The sequence below is a fragment of the Babylonia areolata genome, chromosome 8 (assembly GCF_041734735.1).
Source record: "Babylonia areolata isolate BAREFJ2019XMU chromosome 8, ASM4173473v1, whole genome shotgun sequence".
NCBI classification, from domain to species: domain Eukaryota; kingdom Metazoa; phylum Mollusca; class Gastropoda; order Neogastropoda; family Buccinidae; genus Babylonia; species Babylonia areolata.
Window position 1 is genome coordinate 26,208,118 of NC_134883.1, and position 22,500 is coordinate 26,230,617.

At 44.1% G+C, this 22,500-nt stretch overlaps 1 protein-coding gene across 1 annotated transcript in view; it reads left to right on the forward strand.

Annotated features, from left to right (window-relative positions):
* Window positions 1–22,500, forward strand: part of LOC143284688 (uncharacterized) — a 124,740-nt gene that overhangs the window by 92,809 nt on the left and 9,431 nt on the right. The window contains exons 2-3 of the mRNA XM_076591618.1: window positions 16,886–17,042; window positions 20,573–20,736. Of these exons, the coding sequence (XP_076447733.1) occupies window positions 16,886–17,042; window positions 20,573–20,736 (321 nt within the window). The remainder of the gene's footprint in view (window positions 1–16,885; window positions 17,043–20,572; window positions 20,737–22,500) is intronic.

Below are 22,500 nucleotides of genomic sequence, written 5' to 3' on the forward strand. Positions count from 1 at the left end.
TACATGCTCTGGCTTCGGCGTCGTGGTTTTTACGCAGCGTCGGCCACGTGACAGAGATTATAATAAACTTGTGTGTTTTCTTACGCGTCGGTGGTTTGCAGATATGTATGGTTCTGAACAGGAAATTAGTCGACTTCTTTCACCACGATGGATAGATAGATAGATAGACACACACATACATACATAGGCAGACACATTGATTGATTGATAAAAGGACTGATCGGCAGACAGACAGACAGATATATATCCTTCGTGGGCTGTGTTGGGAAGTCATTGGATTGTGACTTTTCCCCGTTATGATCGAGAACACCGCTAAACTATGATAGTTGTCTCTGGATCACTTCCCACAGTGGATAATGGGTCATTGCCAGTACCGCGGTATATAAAGGCTCATGAGGGACGAAACTGCATTCATACCAGGCACACAGTTGGCTCTCTGCCACATAGAGAATTCAAATGGCCCCCAAGTTTTTGCAGTCGTAGAATAGTTTCCATTTTATTTTCCCTTTTAATCTTAAGTTATTTTCAAATATCGCTGGTATGTGAGAGTTTGCGCGGGTCAGGCGAGTTGATGCGCAGTGCTGACGCCGACTTGAAACGCTGACGAAGACTCCAGTGTGCGGGGGACCTAAGCAGCGGCGGCAGCCTGTCTCTCGTCCAGCCTCGATCAATAAAGGACACTTTTTCTCCTTCTTCTTCTCTTGCCAACTCGGCGTCCCAGGAACGGAGGGAGGGGCAGTGCAGGCCCCCCTGTGGAGTGCCTGTAAGCCAGGCGCTGTACTCACTGGGGAGAACTGACAAGTGTTATGATCCATCGGCATTGCCTTTCCCTGAAGCTTCCGGTCCAAATCCCTGGCTCCTTTCCAAATAGCGGCACGGCGGGGGCTTGGTGATAAATTCTTATGGCAATAAGACATGGAGCAGTGCGAGTCGTATCATATTTTGGTGAACTGTTTGAGATACGTGTAGAGAAATCGATGATTTGCTTCCTTGGATGATCCCTTCTTTATTTCCTTCCTTTGGTATTTTCCCTTTTTATTCACCGCTATTTCCCACGTTCAGATTCCATTTGTCTAAGAGAGTTGTAAAGAGATTTGTAATCTCCGAAGTGCTCTCTGCATGATAGTTGAATCTCAAATTCCCCAAGCGACATCATCACTTTTTCTTTCATTCCCATTTCTTTCAGTGCAGCAACAGCAGCCTGTCTCTCCCTCTCTGTTCCAGCCCCAGGTCCCTTCAAATAAAGGAGAAGATACATGAGATCTCTCTGTGGAACACTTATTAGCTAGACGTTGTGTTCCCCTGTGAGCAGTAACAAGTGTCACGACAAAGTGGCGTTCCCTTGTTGTGGAGCTTTCTGTTCAACTATATTGCTTTTTTCTAACCAATCATTAAAACTTTTGTAGAACTAGCTCAGTACAAGATCTAAGATCTGAGGGCAGTACGAAGGAGGCTGTTTGTACAGAAAAGAGTGGAGAGAGGGGTGAGTGAAGGTAGTGGAAACACGCGTTCATGGGTCACTTAGTGGGCTGATTATGTGGTTAGCTGTTCATTGATTACTTAGTTACTGGGCTGATTATGTGGTTGGCCGTGTTCATTGATTACTTAGTGGACTGATTATGTGGTTGGCTGTGTTCATTGATTACTTAGTGGACAGATTATGTGGGTGGCTGTTCATTGATTACTTAGTGGACTGATTATGTGGTTGGCTGTTCATTGATTACTTAGTGGACTGATTATGTAGTTGGCTGTGTCATTGATTACTTAGTGGGCTGATTATGTGTTGGCTGTTCATTGATTACTTAGTGGGCTGATTATGTGGTTGGCTGTGTTTATTGATTACTTAGTGGACTGATTATGTAGTTGGCTGTTCATTGATTACTTAGTGGGCTGATTATGTGGTTGGCTGTGTTCATTGATTACTCACTGGGCTTAGTGGGCTGATTATGTGGTTGGCTGTTCATTGATCACTTAGTGGACTGATTATGTGGTTGGCTGTGTTCATTGATTACTTAGTGGACTGATTATGTGGTTGGCTGTGTTCATTGATTACTTAGTGGACTGATTATGTGGTTGGCTGTTCATTGATTACTTAGTGGGCTGATTATGTGGTTGGCTGTTCATTGATTACTTAGTGGGCTGATTATGTGGTTGGCTGTTCATTGATTACTTAGTGGGCTAATTATGTGGTTGGCTGTTCTTTTCATTTCTTCATTCCCTTATTTATGCGTTCACAAATTATCTTCGCGGAAGTTCATTATCGTTACTGTTTTCTGTTCAAATTTTCTTAATCTAAAGATCAGAGGCAGGGAGATATTTTTATCATCCTTGTAATGACTATCGAGATGGTGGAGAAAAATCAAATTGCAAATTCAGCAACAGCCCCCAGATATGATATCATTTTAATGTTATGCATCAAGATCGCCTTGTTGAGGGGGAGGAGGTGGGGGGTGGGGTGGGGTGGGGGGTTTCCAATTTAAACTTGTGGCTCTGTTCCAAACGGCAGAACTGTTGGAGGCCACGTTTCGAGTTTGATTGATTGGAAGGCTGGTTTGGCTCCAGTGTGAATCTCTGGCTCTTTTCCAGGTGGCAGAAACCTTATAAAGCAAGCATTAGTATCTCAGGGTGTTAAGAATGCTGGAAAACGGGGGAAAGTGTGTAGATACAAGAGTTATTGGATGGTAGTTTTGAATACTGTTGAATTGTTCCAGCGAATCGAAATGATTCACTCACTGATGGGTTGATTTTGTTGGCGAATACACGGCTGAATTCAAACAATATCAAAGAAATCTACTACTGCTAATAATGGACATTTATATAGCACGTTTATTCAGAAATACTGCTCAAAGCGCTTTACATATCATTCCCTACTCCCCACCTCCCCTATCAATATCCCCTCCCCCAACACACACACACACACACACACACACACACACGGAAGCACAGAAGCACGTGCCAGAATACACTCACGCAACTGAACATTGGAAACCACCCACCCACCCATGACACCCTCCAGAAAACGCATCCCTGCAACACGCACACAGGCACATGCATACACAGGCACATGCACACACAGGAATGTACGGATACTCGCTAGCACTCCGCCATACACACTGTATGGAACTATTTCTTCATGTACCCCATAAATGTAAGTACATTGATAAGTGGTTTCCATTGCTAGGATGGACTGGCTTTGTAAATAAATTTACTTCGAAATCAGTTGAAATGATTGATTTAGCATTTCTTGAAACCCCAAATATAAATCATTACCTTAATATTTCTTGAGATCCGAAAAGAAATAATTTAGCATATATTTTAAATCAATAGATTTCATTAATTTAGCATATCATCTCGTAATCCTAATAGAAATGATTAATTTAGCAAATCTTGAAATGACAATAGAAACCATTAATCTGGCATTTCTTGAAATCCTGATAGAAATAATTATTTTAGTATATTTTGTAACCCCATTAGAAATCATTAATTCAGCATGTCTTCAATCCCAATGGAATTCATTAATTTAGCTTTTCTTGATATCCCAATGGAATTCACCAAATTAGGTTTTCTTGAAATCCCAAAATAATTTAGCATTTCATGAAAATCCAATACAAACAATATAACCGCATTTCCCTTTGTGTTGCTGATCGAAGCAGGTCAAAAGGGTGAATTAGGGACAGTCAGAATGGGTTTGATAATTTTTTTTTTATATACTATGTTTGTTTATTGTTGTTTTTTATGGCCAGATTCGGTAAAATCGTGACCATGACGCTCGCCACAATCGGACTTCATTCCCAGAATTGATGCTTCCCTGCTCAGTTACTCTTCAGTTTACTCTGCAGTCACACCAATCTTTCTTTCAGGCCTGATCAATACAGGATGCCAGCCCCAGGCAATAGAAGGGGACACAGCGGAGGTCCCTGCTGAATGCCTTAAGTCAAGCGTTGTGATCTCTGAGGATTACTGATGAACGTGGTGAACAATTGCTGTTGTCTTCTCGGATGTCTTCCAGTTGAAATCTCTTGTTCTTTCCCAAAGAGTGGAAGTGACTGGTTTTAAACTCTCGGAGAATAGAAGCGGGTACAGTGTGAAAATTACATTTTGATGGAAATTAGATGTGTATGGGGATTAAATGTTTGGAGATATGCATCATTTTGTTGATCAGCAACTGGATTGATTTGATCCGGATTAACTGATTCGTCATTTCTCCATTCGTCTAAAAACTTCAAACATTTTTTTTATATTCTGTACTGCCAAGTTCGTATTATCTGCAACGTTCAAGAAACTAATTCGAAATGTATATAATTGTTATGTTATAGAGCGTCACAATAAAATATGAATGAGAAATTTCGATAAGTACATACGCATTCAATGATCATCATTTCTGCTTCCAGTTTTTTTCCATGTTGACTGATGAAGAGGATATGAGGATAGTGAGATGGAGACAACGCTATAGTATTGTCTTCCATGGTGGTTTCCTTCCGTTGTTATGTATCTTTTTACCCAGGTGCTTGTTCAAGATAGACTGGAAGTTCGCCAACCCTTTGGGTTAGATCGAGAAATCAACGCTTCCCACCTCTCCTCAAGACTAACTTCAGGACAGCCTGTCTCAATCAATACAGGACGGCTTTTCCCTGCGACACGAATTGAGCGGAAGGGGGCGCAGCAGGCATCCCTGTGGTGTGCCTGTAAGCCGGACATGGCTTTTTAGGAGCATGGACAAGTGTGTCATCAATGGATATCGTCTTGTTGGGGAGCTTCCAGTGTAAATCTCTTGCTTTTTTTCAGAGCTGTTGGAGACTGAGTGATAGGTTCTGAGACGTAGTATGAAACAGGAGGGGTTGTGAAAAAAGACTTGGTGTGGGTACAATTAAACTAAATTGTCAGTGCGTGGTCTTCTTGGTTTGTTGGTTAGTTTGTTCGATGGATAGATGGACAGAATGATTCCATCGATATAAGACAAGACCACTATCGTATTTGTTTCTAAATGTTATTGATGGAAGTAGCTTGAAGAAGAGATTTCATCGTTTTAACTATTGATGAATAAAAATGATGGAACATAAAATTAGTTGAAATCGTTAATTTTAACATATAAGTTATCTTCATAGAATTAATTGTTTCTGTATATTGTCCACTTAAACAAAGAGAAAGGGGCAGCCAAAGTGGACTATGCAACAAATGATAATTTCCTTCACCGAAACTTTGCTTTGCCAATGCAAAAGTTGTGGCCATGACACTCACTGCATGACCAGGTTTCATTCCCAAAATTAACGCTCATGTTGCTCATTACCTCTGGGTAGACTCGTTAGTTTTTAGGCAGCAACAGCAACCTGTTTCTCTTCCGGCCCTCATCAATGATTACAGAACGTCATTTTCCCAATCATCTCCATGCCTCAGAATAGAACGGATCACAGCAGACCACCTGCGGCGTGCCGCAAATCAAGCGTTGTGTTTTCACAGGACAGTTGACATCTGTGTTGATGAACTGCTTTTGCTTTGCTGATGAGCATCCATTTTAATTTTCCCTTTTCCTAATGGCGGAAATGGTGAAGAGTTCAACTTTACGAGAGTAGGAAATGGGAATGAATGGGACATGGCGGCCTTTGATGTTGAACTGTTTGGAAACATGCAGCGTTTAGTCAAGTATCTGTTTGTTTGATTAATTGGATAAGTCTGGATTCGTTCGTTCATTCATCTTCGAGAGTAGAAAATTAGACAGTTTTAGAAACTAGAGTATATGGAAAATAGTCGTACACACAGTTGAAATATTTAGCAAAATACATTAAGGAGATCATTCATTTACCGTTTGCTGATTTGTTGGAGAAGGACTTGATAGGTTATTCATTTTCCTTCACAATTCGTTCGTTTTTAACTACCTTAATCAAAGGCTTAGAATCTTTGAAATGACTTCTGCATCATATCGCGTTAAAATGAAATCAGGTCGTAAATTCGGTGTTTTGGGGAAAGTCATCACATAAACAATCTCACCTTCCTTTCTTCTTTGAAAACTTCATACACGAAAGATATCACCATCTTTTCTACTTCGATTTCTTTTTGTTCGAACTTGATAAATGAAGTAGATAAGGAACAGGTGTAATAGGAGTCAAAGCAATAATCATAATTTCACACACGGCACTGATTTTACTTCTTTTCCGCTTTTCCTCCTGATGCTTAAGTAAGGTAGTTTGGACATTCCCCACCACTTTGGGTTTCATCCCAAACACAACGTCCTCCCTCCAGACCAACTCCAGACAGGACGCAAACAGTTACCAGGCAGCCAGCACAGCCTGTCTCTCCTTCAGCCACGATCAATACAGGATGGTTTTTTCGCTGCCCAGGGAGCAGAGCGGAAAGGGGCACAGCAGGCCTCCCTGTGGTGTGCTTGTAAGCTGGACGTGGCTCTGGGGAGCACAGACACATGTTGCGATCAGCAGGTATCACCTGGCTGGGCAGTTCCCTATCAGATCAATTATCAGAGTTGTTGGAAACGCGGAAGGTGTTCTGAAGTGGGAGTTAAAATAAAACAAATTGAACACTCGTCTGGAGGGGGGCGGTAGGGGAGGGGGGGGGGGGGGGGGTCACACTCTCTGCGTCCCGTCTCTCGCTGTGTGTGTGTGTGTGTGTGTGTGTGTCGTGTGTGTGTGTAATATTGATGTAATGTGTTCTGTAAACATAAGTGTTTTTGTAAAGCACCTAGAGCAGATTTCTGGATAGTGTGCTATATAAGTATCCATTATTATTATATTATTATTATTGTTGTTGTTGTTGTTAAACCTAATTGAATGACACTGGGAACAGCGACAGCTGTCAGTCGGCTCTACCCAGGTGGGCAGCCTGTTGTGCGAATGACTCCGTGTTTGTAAAGCGCTTAGAGCTTAGTCTCTGACCGAGGATATGCGCTGTATAAGTGTCCCTATCATTCATATGTGTATACATAAGAACGTGATATAGAGCGTGTCAGTTGAGCTGTGCAAACAGCCGGTTTCCTCAGCTCTCAACTTCAGTAACTACTTCAACGCTTGTCACGTTCCGGTCAGCGAACCGTGTACATCGCCAGGGCAGTGAGAAGAACAAAAGGAAATGGAGGGAGAATGGGGGGAAAGTTGGTGGAACGGGGTAGGGGGGTGGGGGTTGGGGCGGGGTAGAAGGAGGGTGCCGGGGGGGGGAGGGTGCATGACTTGGACAGGTTTCTTTATTACTTCCCCCCCCCACCCCTCCTGTTCGCCCGATCGATCTCATCCAGCACGTGCCGACCAATTGGATGTGTCCTACACACAGTGTGTGTTTGTTTTGTTCGGAGAGTGGTTGTGTCGGCCAGTGACCTGATTGACAGACATAGAGAGAGAGGGAGAGAGAGATGTGGATGCTTGTCTCTGTAACAGAGATCACACAGATAGACAGAGAACTAAAAAAACAAACAAACAAAAAAAACAACAAAAAACCACCCAACAAAAACCAAAACAAAACCCCACAATAAACTGGGGAAGAAGACGAAGGTAGAGGATAGGAAGAGCGGTAAAGAAAGAGGAGAGGAAGATGATGATAATGATGATGAATGCGACTTCTCCCATGTTCTGGTACTTATGTGCTTAAAAACTGCTTGATTCTGCATCCGCCATGTTCTGGAGAAACAAGTGAGCAAATTTACAGACGTTCTGTAGTATATATATATATATATATATATATATGTGTGTGTGTGTGTGTGTGTATCTCTCTCTCTCTCTCTCTCTCTCTCTATATATATATATATATATATATTATGTTCAGCCTGTTAGGGGGAGAGAGAGAGACAGACAACCAGAGAGAGTGAGGTAGAACAAGTGATGGGCAAAGAGCGGTTGAAATGGGGCACGTCTGTACGTGTGAATAATGTAGTGGGTGGATCCGGCTGTGTGTGTTTGATACTTACGGACCGTTAAGTGAAGAAATGTTCCGTGAAATAGAAAGTGTCAGGAGTTCAGAGAGAGAGAGAGAGTGAGAGAGAGAGAGAGAGAGAGAGAGAGAGAGGACAAATAAGAAAGAGGAGGATGGGGACTGGGGTCGTTGCATTCCTGATGTGTGTGTCCTTCTGTCAGTCCTTGTTCAGTCATGTCTGAATGGTCTGTAGTTCTTTATCTGTTTATCAGTGTCTTTCTGTCTGGAAGTGATCTGTTACAAGGATCCATTGTTTATGTGTGGTTACGTTTATGAACTTTGTTTCCTGGTTTCGAGTTGGTGATACTTGAAGGAATTGAAGGATACGAAATATGTGTTTTACCATTGTAAACGGCTCCGACTTACACAGGAAAGACATTGCGAACTGAATCTTTCAGAGCGGCGATCAATGTAGCATTCCTTTTCCCAGCCAGGAGAAGAAAGGGGAAGGGGCTTAGGAGGCCTCCTTGTGGCGTACCTGTAATCCAGGCCAATGGGGAGCGCAGACAGTCATTTTGATCAGTGGTCATCAGCTTGTTGGACAGCTTTCAGTCTAAATTTCAGGCTCCTTTACAAATGGAAGAACTGTTGCGTTTCAGTGATGAGCTCTGAAACTGGGGGGAAATGGAGAAGGTTTGTGGAAATAGAAGTTGGTTTTGGATGCTTAGTGCATGGGGGAACTGTTTCAGCGACACTTATTTACTGACTGGTTGGTTGCGGTAATGGGTGGTTGAGACGATTCAGTTTATTAGGTAATATTAGGCAATATTAGGCAATATACATATATTCATACATACATATATATATATATATATATATATATATACAGAGAGAGAGAGAGAGAGAGAGAGAGAGAGAGAGTCATTCGGATGAGACGATAAACGAGGTCCCGTGTGCAGCATGCACTTAGCGCACGTAAAAGAACCGACGGCAACAAAAGAGTTGTTCCTGGCAAAATTCGGTAGAAAAGTCCACTTCGATAGGAAAAACAAATAAAACTGCACGCAGGAAAAAATGCAAAAAAATGGGTGGCGCTGCAGCGTAGCGACGCGTTCTCCCTGGGGAGAGCAGCCTGAATTTCACACGGAGAAATCTGTTGTGATAAAAAAGAAATACAAACACACACACACACACACACACACACACACACACACACACACACACACACACAAGGGGGAGATCAGGGTGAGAGGTTGGCGTGGTTGGGGCTGTTTGTTTATGGCTAAATAAAGGGGGGGGGGGAAGGCAGGGGAGTGGCGGTGCAAGATGGAGGTGGTGAATAGAGTAAAGCGGGGGGTGTGTGTGTTGGGGCGTGGGGGGCGAAGACGCCCAAGAGGGCTATAGGGAAATTTGTTTTCCAATTATTAAGAGACATTATGAAGCATTGATAATATCTAAGAATTTCCGAATGGCATGATAAAATCAACAGTATCTATATACTTCCCAGAATTTAAAACATTTTGTATTTTGGCATAACAATAGATGCAAGTTGAAAAGTAAAATGATACCCCATTCTGGTCAAACATGGGGGTGGAGTGGGAGGGTAACGGAGTAAGCGAAAATGGAGGCTGGTATATATGTATATCTATCTATCTATCGATCTATATATATATATATATCGATATTGACAAATAGTGAATTTTTATCACTGTGCGTTATTTCATATGTCATATTACATCAAAAAATTTAATTGAAATGATAAATCGGTAATAGCCCCATGTGATCATTTTCACCTGCTACCAAACACTATTGAACAAGAAAAGTCAAAGAAGTGAATCAGGGGGCAACATTTGTTGGATTTATGCAGTGATGAATGATTTTCTGCACTGATGAAATGTGGCCAGTACGTTTACCACGAGCTCGGGTACCTTCCCACAAAATCAACACCCCACCCCCCACCCCCGCCTCCCCTCCCGAATATCTCGGACTGGACATGCACGTTTTTTTTCCAGGCAGAGACAGCAGCCTGTCTCTCTTTCAAACCTGATCAATACACGATCCTATTTGCCTGCCATCTCCATGCCTCGAGCAATAGAATGGGACACAGCAGACCTCCCCGAGGAGTGCCCATAAGTCAAGCGTTGTCACCTCCGAAGACCACTGGTCAATGTGATGATAAATTGGTTTTGCCAAGTGGAGGTGCTTCCAGGTTAAATCTTTGGCTCTCTTCCAGTGGATGCAACCCCCCCCCCCCCCCACCGCCCCCTAACCCCCCCCAAAAAAAAACCAAAAACAAAACAACAACAAAAAACCAACATCAACAAGAAAAAAAACTGTAAAGGAGTAGGACAAGGGGAGAAACTGGTTTTAATGAAGAGTAGTCATGTGTGTGTGTGTGTGTGTGTGTGTGTGTGTGTGCTTGTGTGTGTGTGTGTTGAGATGTTGATTGGTTTGTTCATTATTTTCTATGGGAGAGTTGGACATGGGGAAACATATCTGGAAGTGAGAGTCAATGGAGGTTAGTCATGCATGCAGGTAAAATGCTTGGACTCCCGGCACGTGTCATGTAAATTATTGGTCGCTTTTTGTTTGGTTGAATGGGTGGATATGAATAGACTGATTCATTCATGTTTCAGTTCATTCTTCAAACACTTTTGCTACATGCTCTTCTGTTAAGTCGTGAATGGCTGTGAAAGTCAAAAGATGTTGTTTTTATGGAAATAACCTGCCTTGCTGTACTTTGCATCATTCAAAATTAGCAAGTTCAGCATTTTAAGAGGTGCCACCACGAATAGTATCATCGTTTCTGCTTGCCGTTTGTTTTCCTAAGTTGATCGATGTTGTAGCTGTTTGGTCACTTTGGAGGAATAGGTCCAAGCTGTAATTACGACATTATACGCTGGTAGTTTAACTTCTTTTTTACCCCAACACTTGGACAAAATATCTCAGACGTTCACCATGCCATTGGGTTCGTTCCAAAAATCAGCACCTCCCCTCCTCCAGACCAACTTCAGAGCGGACACAAACTGTTACCAGGCAGCCAGCACAGCCTGTCTCTCCTTCAGCCACGATCAATACAGGATGGTTTTTTCCCTGCCCAGGGAACAGAGCGGAAAGGGGCACAGCAGGCCTCCCTGTGGTGTGCCTCTAAGCCGGACGTGGCTCTGGGGAGCACGGACTAAGTGTTATGATCAATGGGCATCGCCTTGTTGGGGAGCTTCCAGTGTAAATCTCTGGCGTTTTTCCAAACGGCAGAACTGTTGGGAGATCAGGCGAGAAATTCAGAGAGTGGGGTGAAAACGGGGAAGGTGGGGGAGAAGAAGTAAGACCTGGCACAGTACAAGTGCTGACTCTGCAGGGTTGGTCATGACACCGCGGACTGTCTCTCATCCTCCTGCTCCCCCATCCCAATTATTTAGCGCGCGAGCGCGCACGCAAACACACACACGCACACACACAGGCGCGCGCGCGCGCACACACACACACACACACACACACACACACACACATGCACACTGACATAGTGCATGCTTGAATGCATATATAGAAACTTGCTGTTTTAGATTGAATTTTGTCTGTATGCGTGTATGTGTGTGTGTGTGTGCGCGCGCGCGTGTGTTTGTTTGATTTTTTTTTTTTGCTGCTGGTTCGAATCGGAACATACACATAGTTCACCTTTAAAAATAAAATGACAACTTAGCAAGACACTTAGAAGTATCACATTGTCATAAACAGCTTCCCTCTCCCCTTTCCAGTCCAACCCTACTCTTCCCTGCACACACACACACACACACACACACACACAGCACGCACTCATGCACCCAATGCCTTCTCTTCTCCATATTTCACCAGGGAGCGACAAAAACGAACCCTATCGCGCCACGTGAGGAGGGTGGGTGCAGTGCAAACCTGAAGACATTCTCTGTCAGGGACTCATCTCTTGAAGCAGGTGGTTAATGTCACTACTCCATAAACAAGCGCACTTTACGCCGCCTCCTCATTTACTTTCCTACAACTAACTGCTTCTCCATCGGACATTGTCTCACCACTTCTTAGAAATCAAGGTCCGCTCACACAGTACAGGCTGTACAGATACAGACCCGATAGCTGCAACCATCCACTTTGGCCTCAGTATGCACGGGATGACGGGCCTGTCAGCTGAATGGTGCAGACAACTGGCAACCTCAGCTCTCCACTTCCATCACCATGTCGGCGCTTGTTGAGTCCCCAGTTGGCGATTCGTGTGCACCATTCGGCAGTGAGGGTGGGGAGGGGGACAAAAAGGAATGGGGGAGGGGAGTGGGTGGAAGGGAAGGAGTCACGAGGTTTCGTTATTACCCCCCCTGTCCGCACGATCGATCACACCCAGCACGTGCCGACCAACTGGACGTGTGCTACGCAGGCTGTGATTGGTTGTACCTGTTTTCGGGAGTGGTTGGTTGGGAAATGTCCCGACAGATTGAGAAAGGCAGAGAGGGAGTGAAAGGGGCAGAAAAAAACAGAAACAGGGGAAGAACGGCGAGAAGAATGGACTGTTGGTCTTGGGGTAAAGCGTCTGCCAAGGAAGCGAGAGAATCTGAGACGCACTGGTTCGAATCACACCGGCAGTCGCCAGTATTTTCTCCCCCCCCCCTCCACCAGACCTTGAGTGGTGGTCTGGACACTAGTCATTCGGATGGACGATAAACCGAGATCCCGTGTGCAGCAAGCATTTAGCGCACATAAAAGAACCCACGGCAACAAAAGGGTTGTCCCTGGCAAAATTCTGTAGAAAAATCAACTTTGATAGGAAAACAAACAAACAAACAAACAAAAATTGCATGCAGAAAAAAGAGGGGTGGCGCTGTAAGTGCAGCGACGCGCTCTCCCTGGGGAAAGCAGCCCGAATTTCACACACAGAAATCTGTTGTGACAGAAAAGAGTTATACAAATAATGCTAATACAAAGACAGTAATCATAATATATACATGATGATGATGATCATGGTTATGATAAATGCGTTGTTCAAGCTTACTTTCATTGTGTTTTGGCTTGTGTGTGTAAGAAGAGACATAACAGCCAGTCACAAATTTGGGTATACAGATATTTGTTTTTCGTTTTAATTAAATCCATAATGTAACAGAAAAGAGCATATACTTCTGGACATCTTGTCCAAGAGAGAGGGCGACAAAAGTGGGAAGGGGACTGAAGAGGAGATAAAGAAGAAGAAGAAAAAAAAAAGAGAAGAGCATTAACAAAGAACAGTTCATATTGATTGATCGTGTCTTCATTCATACGTGGAGTAGGGTTGGGTGGATTGGGATGGGTGTGTCTGATACATGTGTTGGACTTCTGAACCGTAAAATGGGGGAAATGGTCCTTGAAAGAGAGAGAGGAAGAGGGTCTCTCTCTTCCTCTCTCTCTCTATCTCTGTCTCTCTGTGAGTGTTGAGTGAGTGAGAGAGAGAGAGAGAAAGAGAGAGATGGGGGGCGGGGACAGGGGCACCAACAAGAAGAACAAAATAAGATGACAAAGAAAGCCCATTGATTTGAGTGTTCGTGTGAACAGTGTGGTGGGTGGACTGGGATCTATGCATTTGATACACGCTGAGGACGTGGTCTTTGGAAGAGAAGAACGGGAATGGGTGAGAGAGAGAGGGAGCGGTAAAGGAGGACGGGGCAGATGAAGAGAAACTAGAGAAGAAGCAGAAGGGAGAACAAAGAAAAAGCAAAAACAAAAGAACTGAATGAATTAAAGAAGAAGAAAAAATGTTCAGAAAAAAACCCCGAATAAGTTCAGGAAGAAGAAGAAATGTTCAGTCTGATTTATGGCATGTACGAATATATACCTTTATGTGTACGTGTATGCACGTTCTCTGCGTCTTTCTGTCTGTTATTGTATTCGTCTGTAAAGTATGTTGTAAGTATGTTGTCATTGATATGTCTGTCCATCTGTCTGTCTGTTTATCTGTCTCTTTGCGTCTTTCTGTCGGTTTGGGTGCCTGTCTGCCTGTATTGAAGCCATTCTTTGTGGTTGCCTGTACAAATTTCAGTTACGCCTTGGTTTTCAACTAATAATCACCAAAGCGTCCCAAGATATAGTTTGCTTTTGTTGTTTTGCTGGTTTTGTCGTTGTTGTTTGTCTTTCAGCCACTTGTATACCATTCACAAGAGTGAGTGAATGGAAATAAGCGAGCGAATGTGATATTAGATCAATAAATATACAATGAGTGAGAAGGTTCTATCTGTGCACTAAACGCTGAACCAGCTGTAAACCTGTATTGCACACCCAGGTTCAGATGTGCGTCCGATGCAAACGCGAAACTAATCAGTCCTAGAAGCCCACTCGGGAAATATCCTGAAACATAACCATATAAATGATTTTTTTAAAGCTGCTAGTTTTTATTTTAAACTTTTCTTCCCCAGAAAAATCCACTGAATATAGATGCGAAGAGGGTAATATTTTGTTGTTTGTTGTTGTTGTTTTTTACTTGGCTAATACCACTATTATTATCAAAGGTCTGTTTGCTAAAAATAATATGACTGTTCGTTTATATACGAATCAAGCTTTTTTGTTTTGAATATGCTTTTCAGCACTCGAAAACTAATACAGTCCTTTGTTGTTAGCAGTCCAATGCTCAACCACCCATTCCCTATCGACATTTTCTTGCCAGCTCGTTAACACCACAATGCATTGTTTGATGCGGTGCAAAAGTTCAGAGGAGCCTGATTGCAGGTGACCAGGATCATGCCCACACAGACAGACCAAAACGCGCACGCGCACGCACACTGGAAGAAACGCGCCAGGACGCGGGGGGCAGGGGAGGGGGGGGGGTGGGGGGGGGGGGGGGGCAGGAGATTAGCACGATCGATGCATTCTCTAAACAATAATTCTCCCTTAACTCGCTTACCGAATGCAAAGTCTGCAGGGCTGAAATGACAGGACTGACCCTCTTTACTGCTCTCTGAACTGCTCTCGGGAGAAATTTAGCACGCGATGTGAAAGGGAGATGACGCCGTCAACTTTTCTTCTTGTGTTTTTGTTTTTTCTTCTGTCTGTGGATGGAATATAACGTAAGCGGCTGGAATAACGCGCTGGTGCCCTATATCTGAAATGCAAGTCTGCACAAAATGGACCTGGGGTGAGAAATAGAGAGAAAATTACAGAGGGTGTATAAAGCGATCGGGAGAAAGATGGGGGGATGGGTGGGGCGTTTATGTTCAAGATAGGATCGCTCTGATTAGAAATTCTGGTTTTAGAATGATATGGAACACATAGCATCCCCCTCCCTCCCCACACAAAGACAGAGAGAGAGAGAGAGAGAGGGGGGGGAGAGGAAAGAGAGTGCGTCAGCGAGGGAGAATGAATGAGTGAATGAATGAATAATTTTTATTTTCTGAGGGTATTAGATTGAGCATACATGCTTTTTTTCATCCAGCCCTCGAAAACAAATAAATAAACAACAGCAGAACGAAAAAAAGAAAAAGAGTGAAAAGTGAACAAGCAAGAGAAAAATCACGGAAATACGAGAAGAAGAAAAGGAGATAGTAACATAGCTAGATGGAAAGAGACAGATAGACAAAGATAGACAGACAGACATACAAATAGACTGGCAGGGAGAGCGACGGGAGAGAGAGAGAGAGAGAGGAGTTCAGATTTACACACAGATGTACTCAATAGGGAAAAAAACAAGCAAAAAAACAAAACAAAAACAAACAAACAACAACAAAAAAACAACAAACAAACAAAACAAACAAATACGTCAAAAATACCAAAACGATATCCACAGTAACAGCTAGCGTGTAGAGGAGGAAATTTTGAATCTGAGTTATCTTTCAGTTTAGGATTTCGTACAAACTCTCTTTAATCAGCATTTCTCCCGGCATTGGCCCCGAATATCTCTCTGAAATTCTTCGTCACTCCACCCCATTTCAAAATCTCCATTCTTCTTTCAATTCTTGTACTCTGTGTTCCATTAGATAAGTCAAAAGCCTTTAGTCAGTGTACTCTTTCTTCGAAAGGTGGTAGATTGTGCCTGGCGGACAGAAATGGCGAGTTAAAATGAGGTATCAAAACCACTGAGCCACTAAGCCTCAGAAGTTCTTACGTCTGTCAGGAACATGCGCATCATGTCGGCAGAAGAACGGACAGACTGGGATAGAGTGTAAAAGCAGGAGTTCCTGGAGACAGGGAAACGCAGAGCAGAGCCAAAGGCAATATATTGTAGATTCAAAGATTCAGAGAGCCCAAGCCATTCCGCTCTTTGTATTTGGGAATTTGGAGGAAACATTTCCAATATGCACATGTTGAATCACAACTTCAATCCATCGGTGTCAAAAGAAATGAAACAAAAACAAACAAACAAACAAATGAAAAAAACAAATGAAATGTAAAGCCCACCTCAACAGATTTTTTTCTCTAAAATAAAACTTCGAACTGATTGTCGTTACTAACTGTCCAAATATAAGGACAAGTTGCGCACCAACGTGTGCGCTCGCAAGCGCAACATACACCTTAGAGCATGCGCGTGCATGTTTTCATGTGTGTACGTATGTGTATTTATCGCACTTAAGTGAGTGTAGTTTGTGTGTGTGTGTGTGTGTGTGTGTGGTGGATGTGTGTGTTAAAACGTTCATCTATCCGTTTGTATATCTTTGTGTGTGAGTATAAATCCACGTTAATCTAAGAAATTATTCATCATTGTTGTTGTTTGTGTGTATATGCATGTGTGTGTGTGCGTGAATGTGTGTGCGTAAATGTATGTGTGTGCGTGCGCGTTTGTGCGTGAATGTGTGCGTGTGCGTGTTTGTGCGCGAATGTGTGTGTGTGTGTGTGTGTGTGTGTGTGTGTGTGTGTGTGTGTGTGTGTGTGTGTGAAAATGTGTATGTGTCAATGTGTGTGAATATAAATCCACGTTAATGTAAGAAATAATTCAAAACGGTTGATGGTGTGTGTGTGTGTGTGTGTGTGTGTGTGTGTGTGTGTGTGTGTGTGTGTGTGTGTGTGTGTATGCGTGCGCGTGCGTGCGTGCGTGTGTGTGTATGTGCGTTGACAGGCAGCGGCCAGGTGGGCGGCACGGTACGCGCGCGGTGTCTGAACTTCCAGGAGACGATGGACACGTGCCTGGGCCCCCTGGGCGGCAGTCTGGGGCTGGAGCCGGGCGATGAGCACGAGCTGCTGTCCGACCTCAACACCACCAAGACTCTGTGCCAGTGAGTGGGGGGGGAGGAGGGGCAGGAGGTCCAGGATGGAGAATTGTAGTTTTGAGTGCTGGCAGCTGGAGGGCGAGGGGGTAAGGAGGGTAGTCATAGTGGTGGAAGGAAAAGGAGGAAAGGGGTGGGTGGGGGAGGAGAGGAGGAGGGAGGGAGAATGAGGGAGCCCAGTGAGTGGGAGAGGGGGGAGGTGGAGGAGGAAGACGAGGAGGAGGGAAGAGGTGGTAGTAAGAGGGATGGAGGGAAAGGGAGGAGAGAGGGAGAGACTGTGAATAGGGAGTAGAGAAAAGGGGGCACAGACCCACAGAGAAAGAGGATGAGGTGAGACAACAACAGGTGAGCGCGAGTTTCTGTTAACCACACGTTCAAGCTACTATGTCACTTTGTGATCGAAACAGGGAGAAATGGATTGACCTAGAGAATGACACGCAGAGATGTGACCAACACTACTGTTATCCAAGATTTCAGTGCCTAAGAAATTGTACGTAAAGGATAACCTTTGATTTATTGCCATTTAACATCAGCACAGCAATAGCTGATGATTGTGATTCTTAAACAAACACACGATATTACCATTTCAATAACTTTCACAAACAGATGATGGGTAGAATCCCTTACAAATGATAGAAGCAGAGAAAGTAATTTGTTGTTTTTCAGTAGACCAGGATCATTTCAGAGCTGACTGCCCGTTAGTTTAAAAAAAAAAAGAAGAAGAAAACTAGTAAAAGAGAATTCAAAATGATACAGCAGAACGTTTCAATGGCCAGCTCGCTCACGTTTTGTTCAGTCCAAGTAAAAGTTAAATCCAGTTTAAGATATTCATTTCCATCAAGAACTGAAGAACGGTTTCTGAAGAAACAAGGTCTTCGTGGAGCTAGCTGTAAAATGTTTGTGCCTGATATAATGCAGATCCCAGTTGTCGATCAACAAGATATACTTGAATGCGTGGTTACAACTGAAAGAACGAGAACTACACCTTCCAGTAGATAAGACTGCATCGTTATAAATGACCTGTATGCAGCCTGCATCCAACGGTCTTCTCTTCTACGTTTTGTTTCCAAGAACGAAAGTGATTTTTTTTAGGTTACGGCGGATCTGAAATAATTTGTTGCCAGTCTGTAAATTTCATCCTGCCAGAGGTGTTTCATTTTAAATTAGAAACGTGGGTTTCTGGTCTGTGTACGACAATATTGTAGTACAAGAACATTCCTGGTATATGGCAACTTGACACATCGATCCACGACTTTGTTGCCTCGAATGCACACATGACCAAAAATCCAGGCTAGAATAACCCTTTGCAAGCGTTTTAGAGTCATAATATTTTCTGTTCACGAAATTCTTTCGGCACAGGGTGATTCGTTTTTTCGGCTGGCGATGGCCTGAAAAGCAGAAGGCGAACCAGAGAAGAAGAGAAAGTTTTCAAAGTGAGATTGGTGAACCAGTTTCAAAGCCAGAACCAGGGCAATGAGTTCAGCTGTAGATTTAGAACCGTCTGTAAAAAACGTTAATGAAATAAGGATTTGTTTTACAGAACTCAAAGTTCAGAAGAAGAAGAAAAAAAAAGTGCTTTATGGGAAAGCCGTGACGTTTATTCCTACTTTTCCTTCACTCTTGAACGACGTATAAGACAAGTCAGTAGGCATTGTCGGGAGAGGGGGCGAAAGGAAATCTAATGGGAACTGATGATGTGACCAGAGACAGAAGGAGGACAGGAATGAGCAATGAAGAAAAAGGGCACTGGCTGGGAGGACTCTTCATGTCTTCGCATCACCAGAACATTGTGCCAGTTACAGAAGCTGCTTTGGGGAAAGGAGGAACGGGAAGAACGAACGAACGAGCCTGTTTTTATAAGGCAGAAAAGGAATAAGCACAAATGGCTTATTTTCATTCTGCTCATGTGAAAAGGGAAAATATAACAAACAAGGGGGGAGAGGGGTGAAGAGACGGACAGAGATGAATATAGAGACGGACAGAGAGATGTATACACTTCGGTCCATCATTGTCACGTCATTCTGTATAGCAATGTAAGTGGAGGCGGGGACGGACACGCGATGAGCCTCATACCTCCAGGTTTCGTTCCCCTTGCACAAGATCAATACGGCAACGTGAAAACCAGGACACAATGAAGCAAATCATAGGGCTCAGCTTTACCGTTTACGAGGGACGGGGCGCAGGCATTAACTTATCTAATTTACCACTGTACAACGTGCCTGCGTCATGTATGGTTCCGTTGGGAAATGTGTGTTTGTCTGTGACTCTGTTGTGTGTGTGTGTGTGTGTGTGTGTGTGTGTGTGTGTGTTGTGTGTGTGTGTGTGTGTGTTTATGAGAGCGAAGTGAGAGGCGATCAGGGATGTGTGTGTGTGTGTGTTTGCGTGCGTGCGCGCGCGTGTGTTTGTGTGTTTACGAGAGCGAAGTTAGAAGCGATCGGGGAGGCGGGGGAGGGGGGGCTGTGCACTGCTCACACGCCTGTGAAATGGAGAAGAGGGGGCTGAAGGAGAAGAAGATAGATAGAAATTATTGAAAGGGGGGTCATGCGGTCATGAGAGACAGAACGCTTCGTCTTTTGCTATTTTCTTGCTATTCGCCTCTCTCTCTCTCTCTCTCTCTCTCTCTCTCTCTCTCTCTCTCTCTCTCTCTCTCTCTCTCTCTCTCTCTCCCTCCCTCTCTCCCTCTCCCTCTCTTCCCTTCCCTCCCTCCCTCCCTCTGTTTCTTCCACTTTGTGGCATAGTAGTCTGGTTGATACAAACTCGTGTTCACTCCATTTTTCACTTCGATGATATGACTGCTACTAGTAATGATGATACTGATAATAATAATGATGATAATATAATTTAACACACACACACACACACACACACACACACACACGAAAAAAAAGTAGAACCACAGACCACAGATATGGAATGTAGTCCATTGACTGTGAAGACTGTTTGAAAAGGAAATGTTTTCAAATTCGTTTTTAAGGACAAAGTGTTCAAGATCCCACACCCCTTTACGGTCATATGGGTAGCGAATTCACATCCACTGTTCCTTGGGCTTGCAATGGGAAGGCGTGGCCCAGTCTTCTCCTGACAAATCCCTGTCTCCCATGTTCCCTACGCTGCGTTGGTGGAGGTCTGTGGTCATTGTACATAGCTTAGCATTACTTGAGTTCTGTGGTAGGCCTACAGCGTGGCATTACTAAAGGTCTGTGGTAGGCCTATAGCGTGGCATTACTAAAGGTCTGTGGTAGGCCTATAGCGTGGCATTACTAAAGGTCTGTGGTAGGCCTGTAGCGTGGCATTACTAAAGTTATGTGGTAGGCCTATAGCGTGGCATTACTAAACTTCTGTGGTAGGCCTATAGCGTGGCATTACTAAAGGTCGGTAGACCTATAGCGTGGTATTACTAAAGGCCTGTGGTACGCCTATAGTGTGACATTACTAAAGTTAAGTGGTAGGCCTATAGCGTGGCATTAACAAAGTTCTGTGGTGTTTTACATAACACAGTGAAGTGCCAGACAAGCAGACCCCACGTGTTGTTGTTGCAGGGAGGGCAAACTGCAGGACGCCATGACGTGTCTGGAAGAGGTGTTCAACGACTGTGCCGCCGCCAGCAGGGCCTATGGCTACCAGCAGCCCAACCCTAGCAACATGATGCTGGACTACGGCAAGTGGAGGAACAGCATGGAACGACTCTGCGCCAACATCGACTGTGAGTCTGTGCATGGACTTTGTTAGGGGCTGTAGTTTCTGGTGGTAATTGGCTGGATGGGCATTGTGTGTAGTAGTAGGCTTGCGGGTGTGTAAACTATGGGTGGGTCACCCGTGAACTGTGTGACTGCTGTGTGTATATTTTGTTGGTTTTGTGGGTTTGTGGCAGTAAAACTTGCTGGATGAGTGCTGTGTAAACTGTGGGTGGGTGACCCGTTAACTGTGCGGTTGCTGTTTGTATAAAGTATACTGGATGTAGATTGTGAGTGAGTGGTTATCTGGATGGACGCTGTTTGTAGATTGTGGGTGGGTGACCGGATGATTGTGTGGCTGCTGTGTTTACAGTGGCATATTGTGAGCGAATGTCGCTTGGCTGCTGTGTGTGGTTCGTTTTGTTAAAATAGTGTTGGTTGTAAGTAATTGGTTTCGTAACTTTGCGGTTGTAAAACTGGCTGGACCACCGCTGTTTGTAGGTCTGCATGAGTGTAGATTGGGGTGGGTGACCGGTTAATCTTGTGGCTGTTGTGTGTTTAGTGGTAGATTTTGAGTGATTGTTGTTTGGCTTCCGTGTGTATAGCGTAGAGCGGTAGTGGTTCGTATTGTCTATGTAGTGTAGATTGTAGGCGACTGGTTTTGTAACTTTGCGGCTGTAAAACTGGCTGGAGTGCTGTTTGTAGGTGTGCGTTTGTATAGATTGTGGGTGGGTGACCGGTTGAGCGTGTGGCTGCTGTGTGTATTGTGGTAGATTTCAGTGAATGTTGTTTTGATTCGATTTGATATGGATACTTATACAGCACTTATACTAGGTCAGAGACCAAGCTCTAAGCACTTTACAATCTCGGGGTCATTTGCAAAACAGACTGCCTACCTGATGGGTAAAGCCGACTGACGGCTGCCATTGGGCGCTCATCATTCGTTTCCTGTTTCATTCAATCTGATTTCAGGCACGCTGGTTATGTTCTTGTTTCCATAATCCCCCGATCGCTGACATCGATTACAGGATATTTAACGTGCGTATTTGATCTTCTGTGCACGTATACACACGAAGGGGGTTCTGACATTAGCAGGTCTGCACATTATGTTGACCTGGGAGACCAGAATAATCTCCACCCTTTATCCACCTGGCGCCGTTACCGAGATTCGAACCTGGGACTCTCAGATTGAAAGTCCACTTGGCTATTGCGCTCGTTTTGCGTATAGTGTAGATCATAAGTGATTGTTTTTGTTAGTTTGTGGCAGTAAAACTGGCTTGACGACCGCTGTTTGCGGGCGTGCGGGTGTCTAGATTGTGGATGGGTGACCGGTTGATTGTGTGGCTGCTGTGTGTTTAGTGGTAGATTTTGAGTGATTGTTGTTTGGTTGCTGTATGTATAGCGTAGATTGGTCGCTGGATGGTTTTGTGAATCTGGCAGTAAAACTGGCTGGATGAGCGCCGCGTGTAGGCCTGCGGATGTGTAGATTGTGGACAGTGACTGACAGGTTCATTGTATGACTGCTGTGCGTATAGTGTGGACTGTTTGTGGTTCGTTGACTGGCTGCTGTGTGTATTGTTGGGATCGTGTGCTTTTCTGTTTAGTTTGTCTTGTTATTTTGGGGACGTAGTGCTGGGGGTATGGGCGTGGGGTGTTTTGTGTGCAGTCTGTCGATGGTTCAGTTTCATTTTTTTTTTCTGTGTCTGTCTGTTTATCTGTGTCTGTGAGTGGGTGTATGTTTCGTTTGTCTCGGTCAACTCATCCCTTCTCACTGGAACGTTTCCATCCACTTT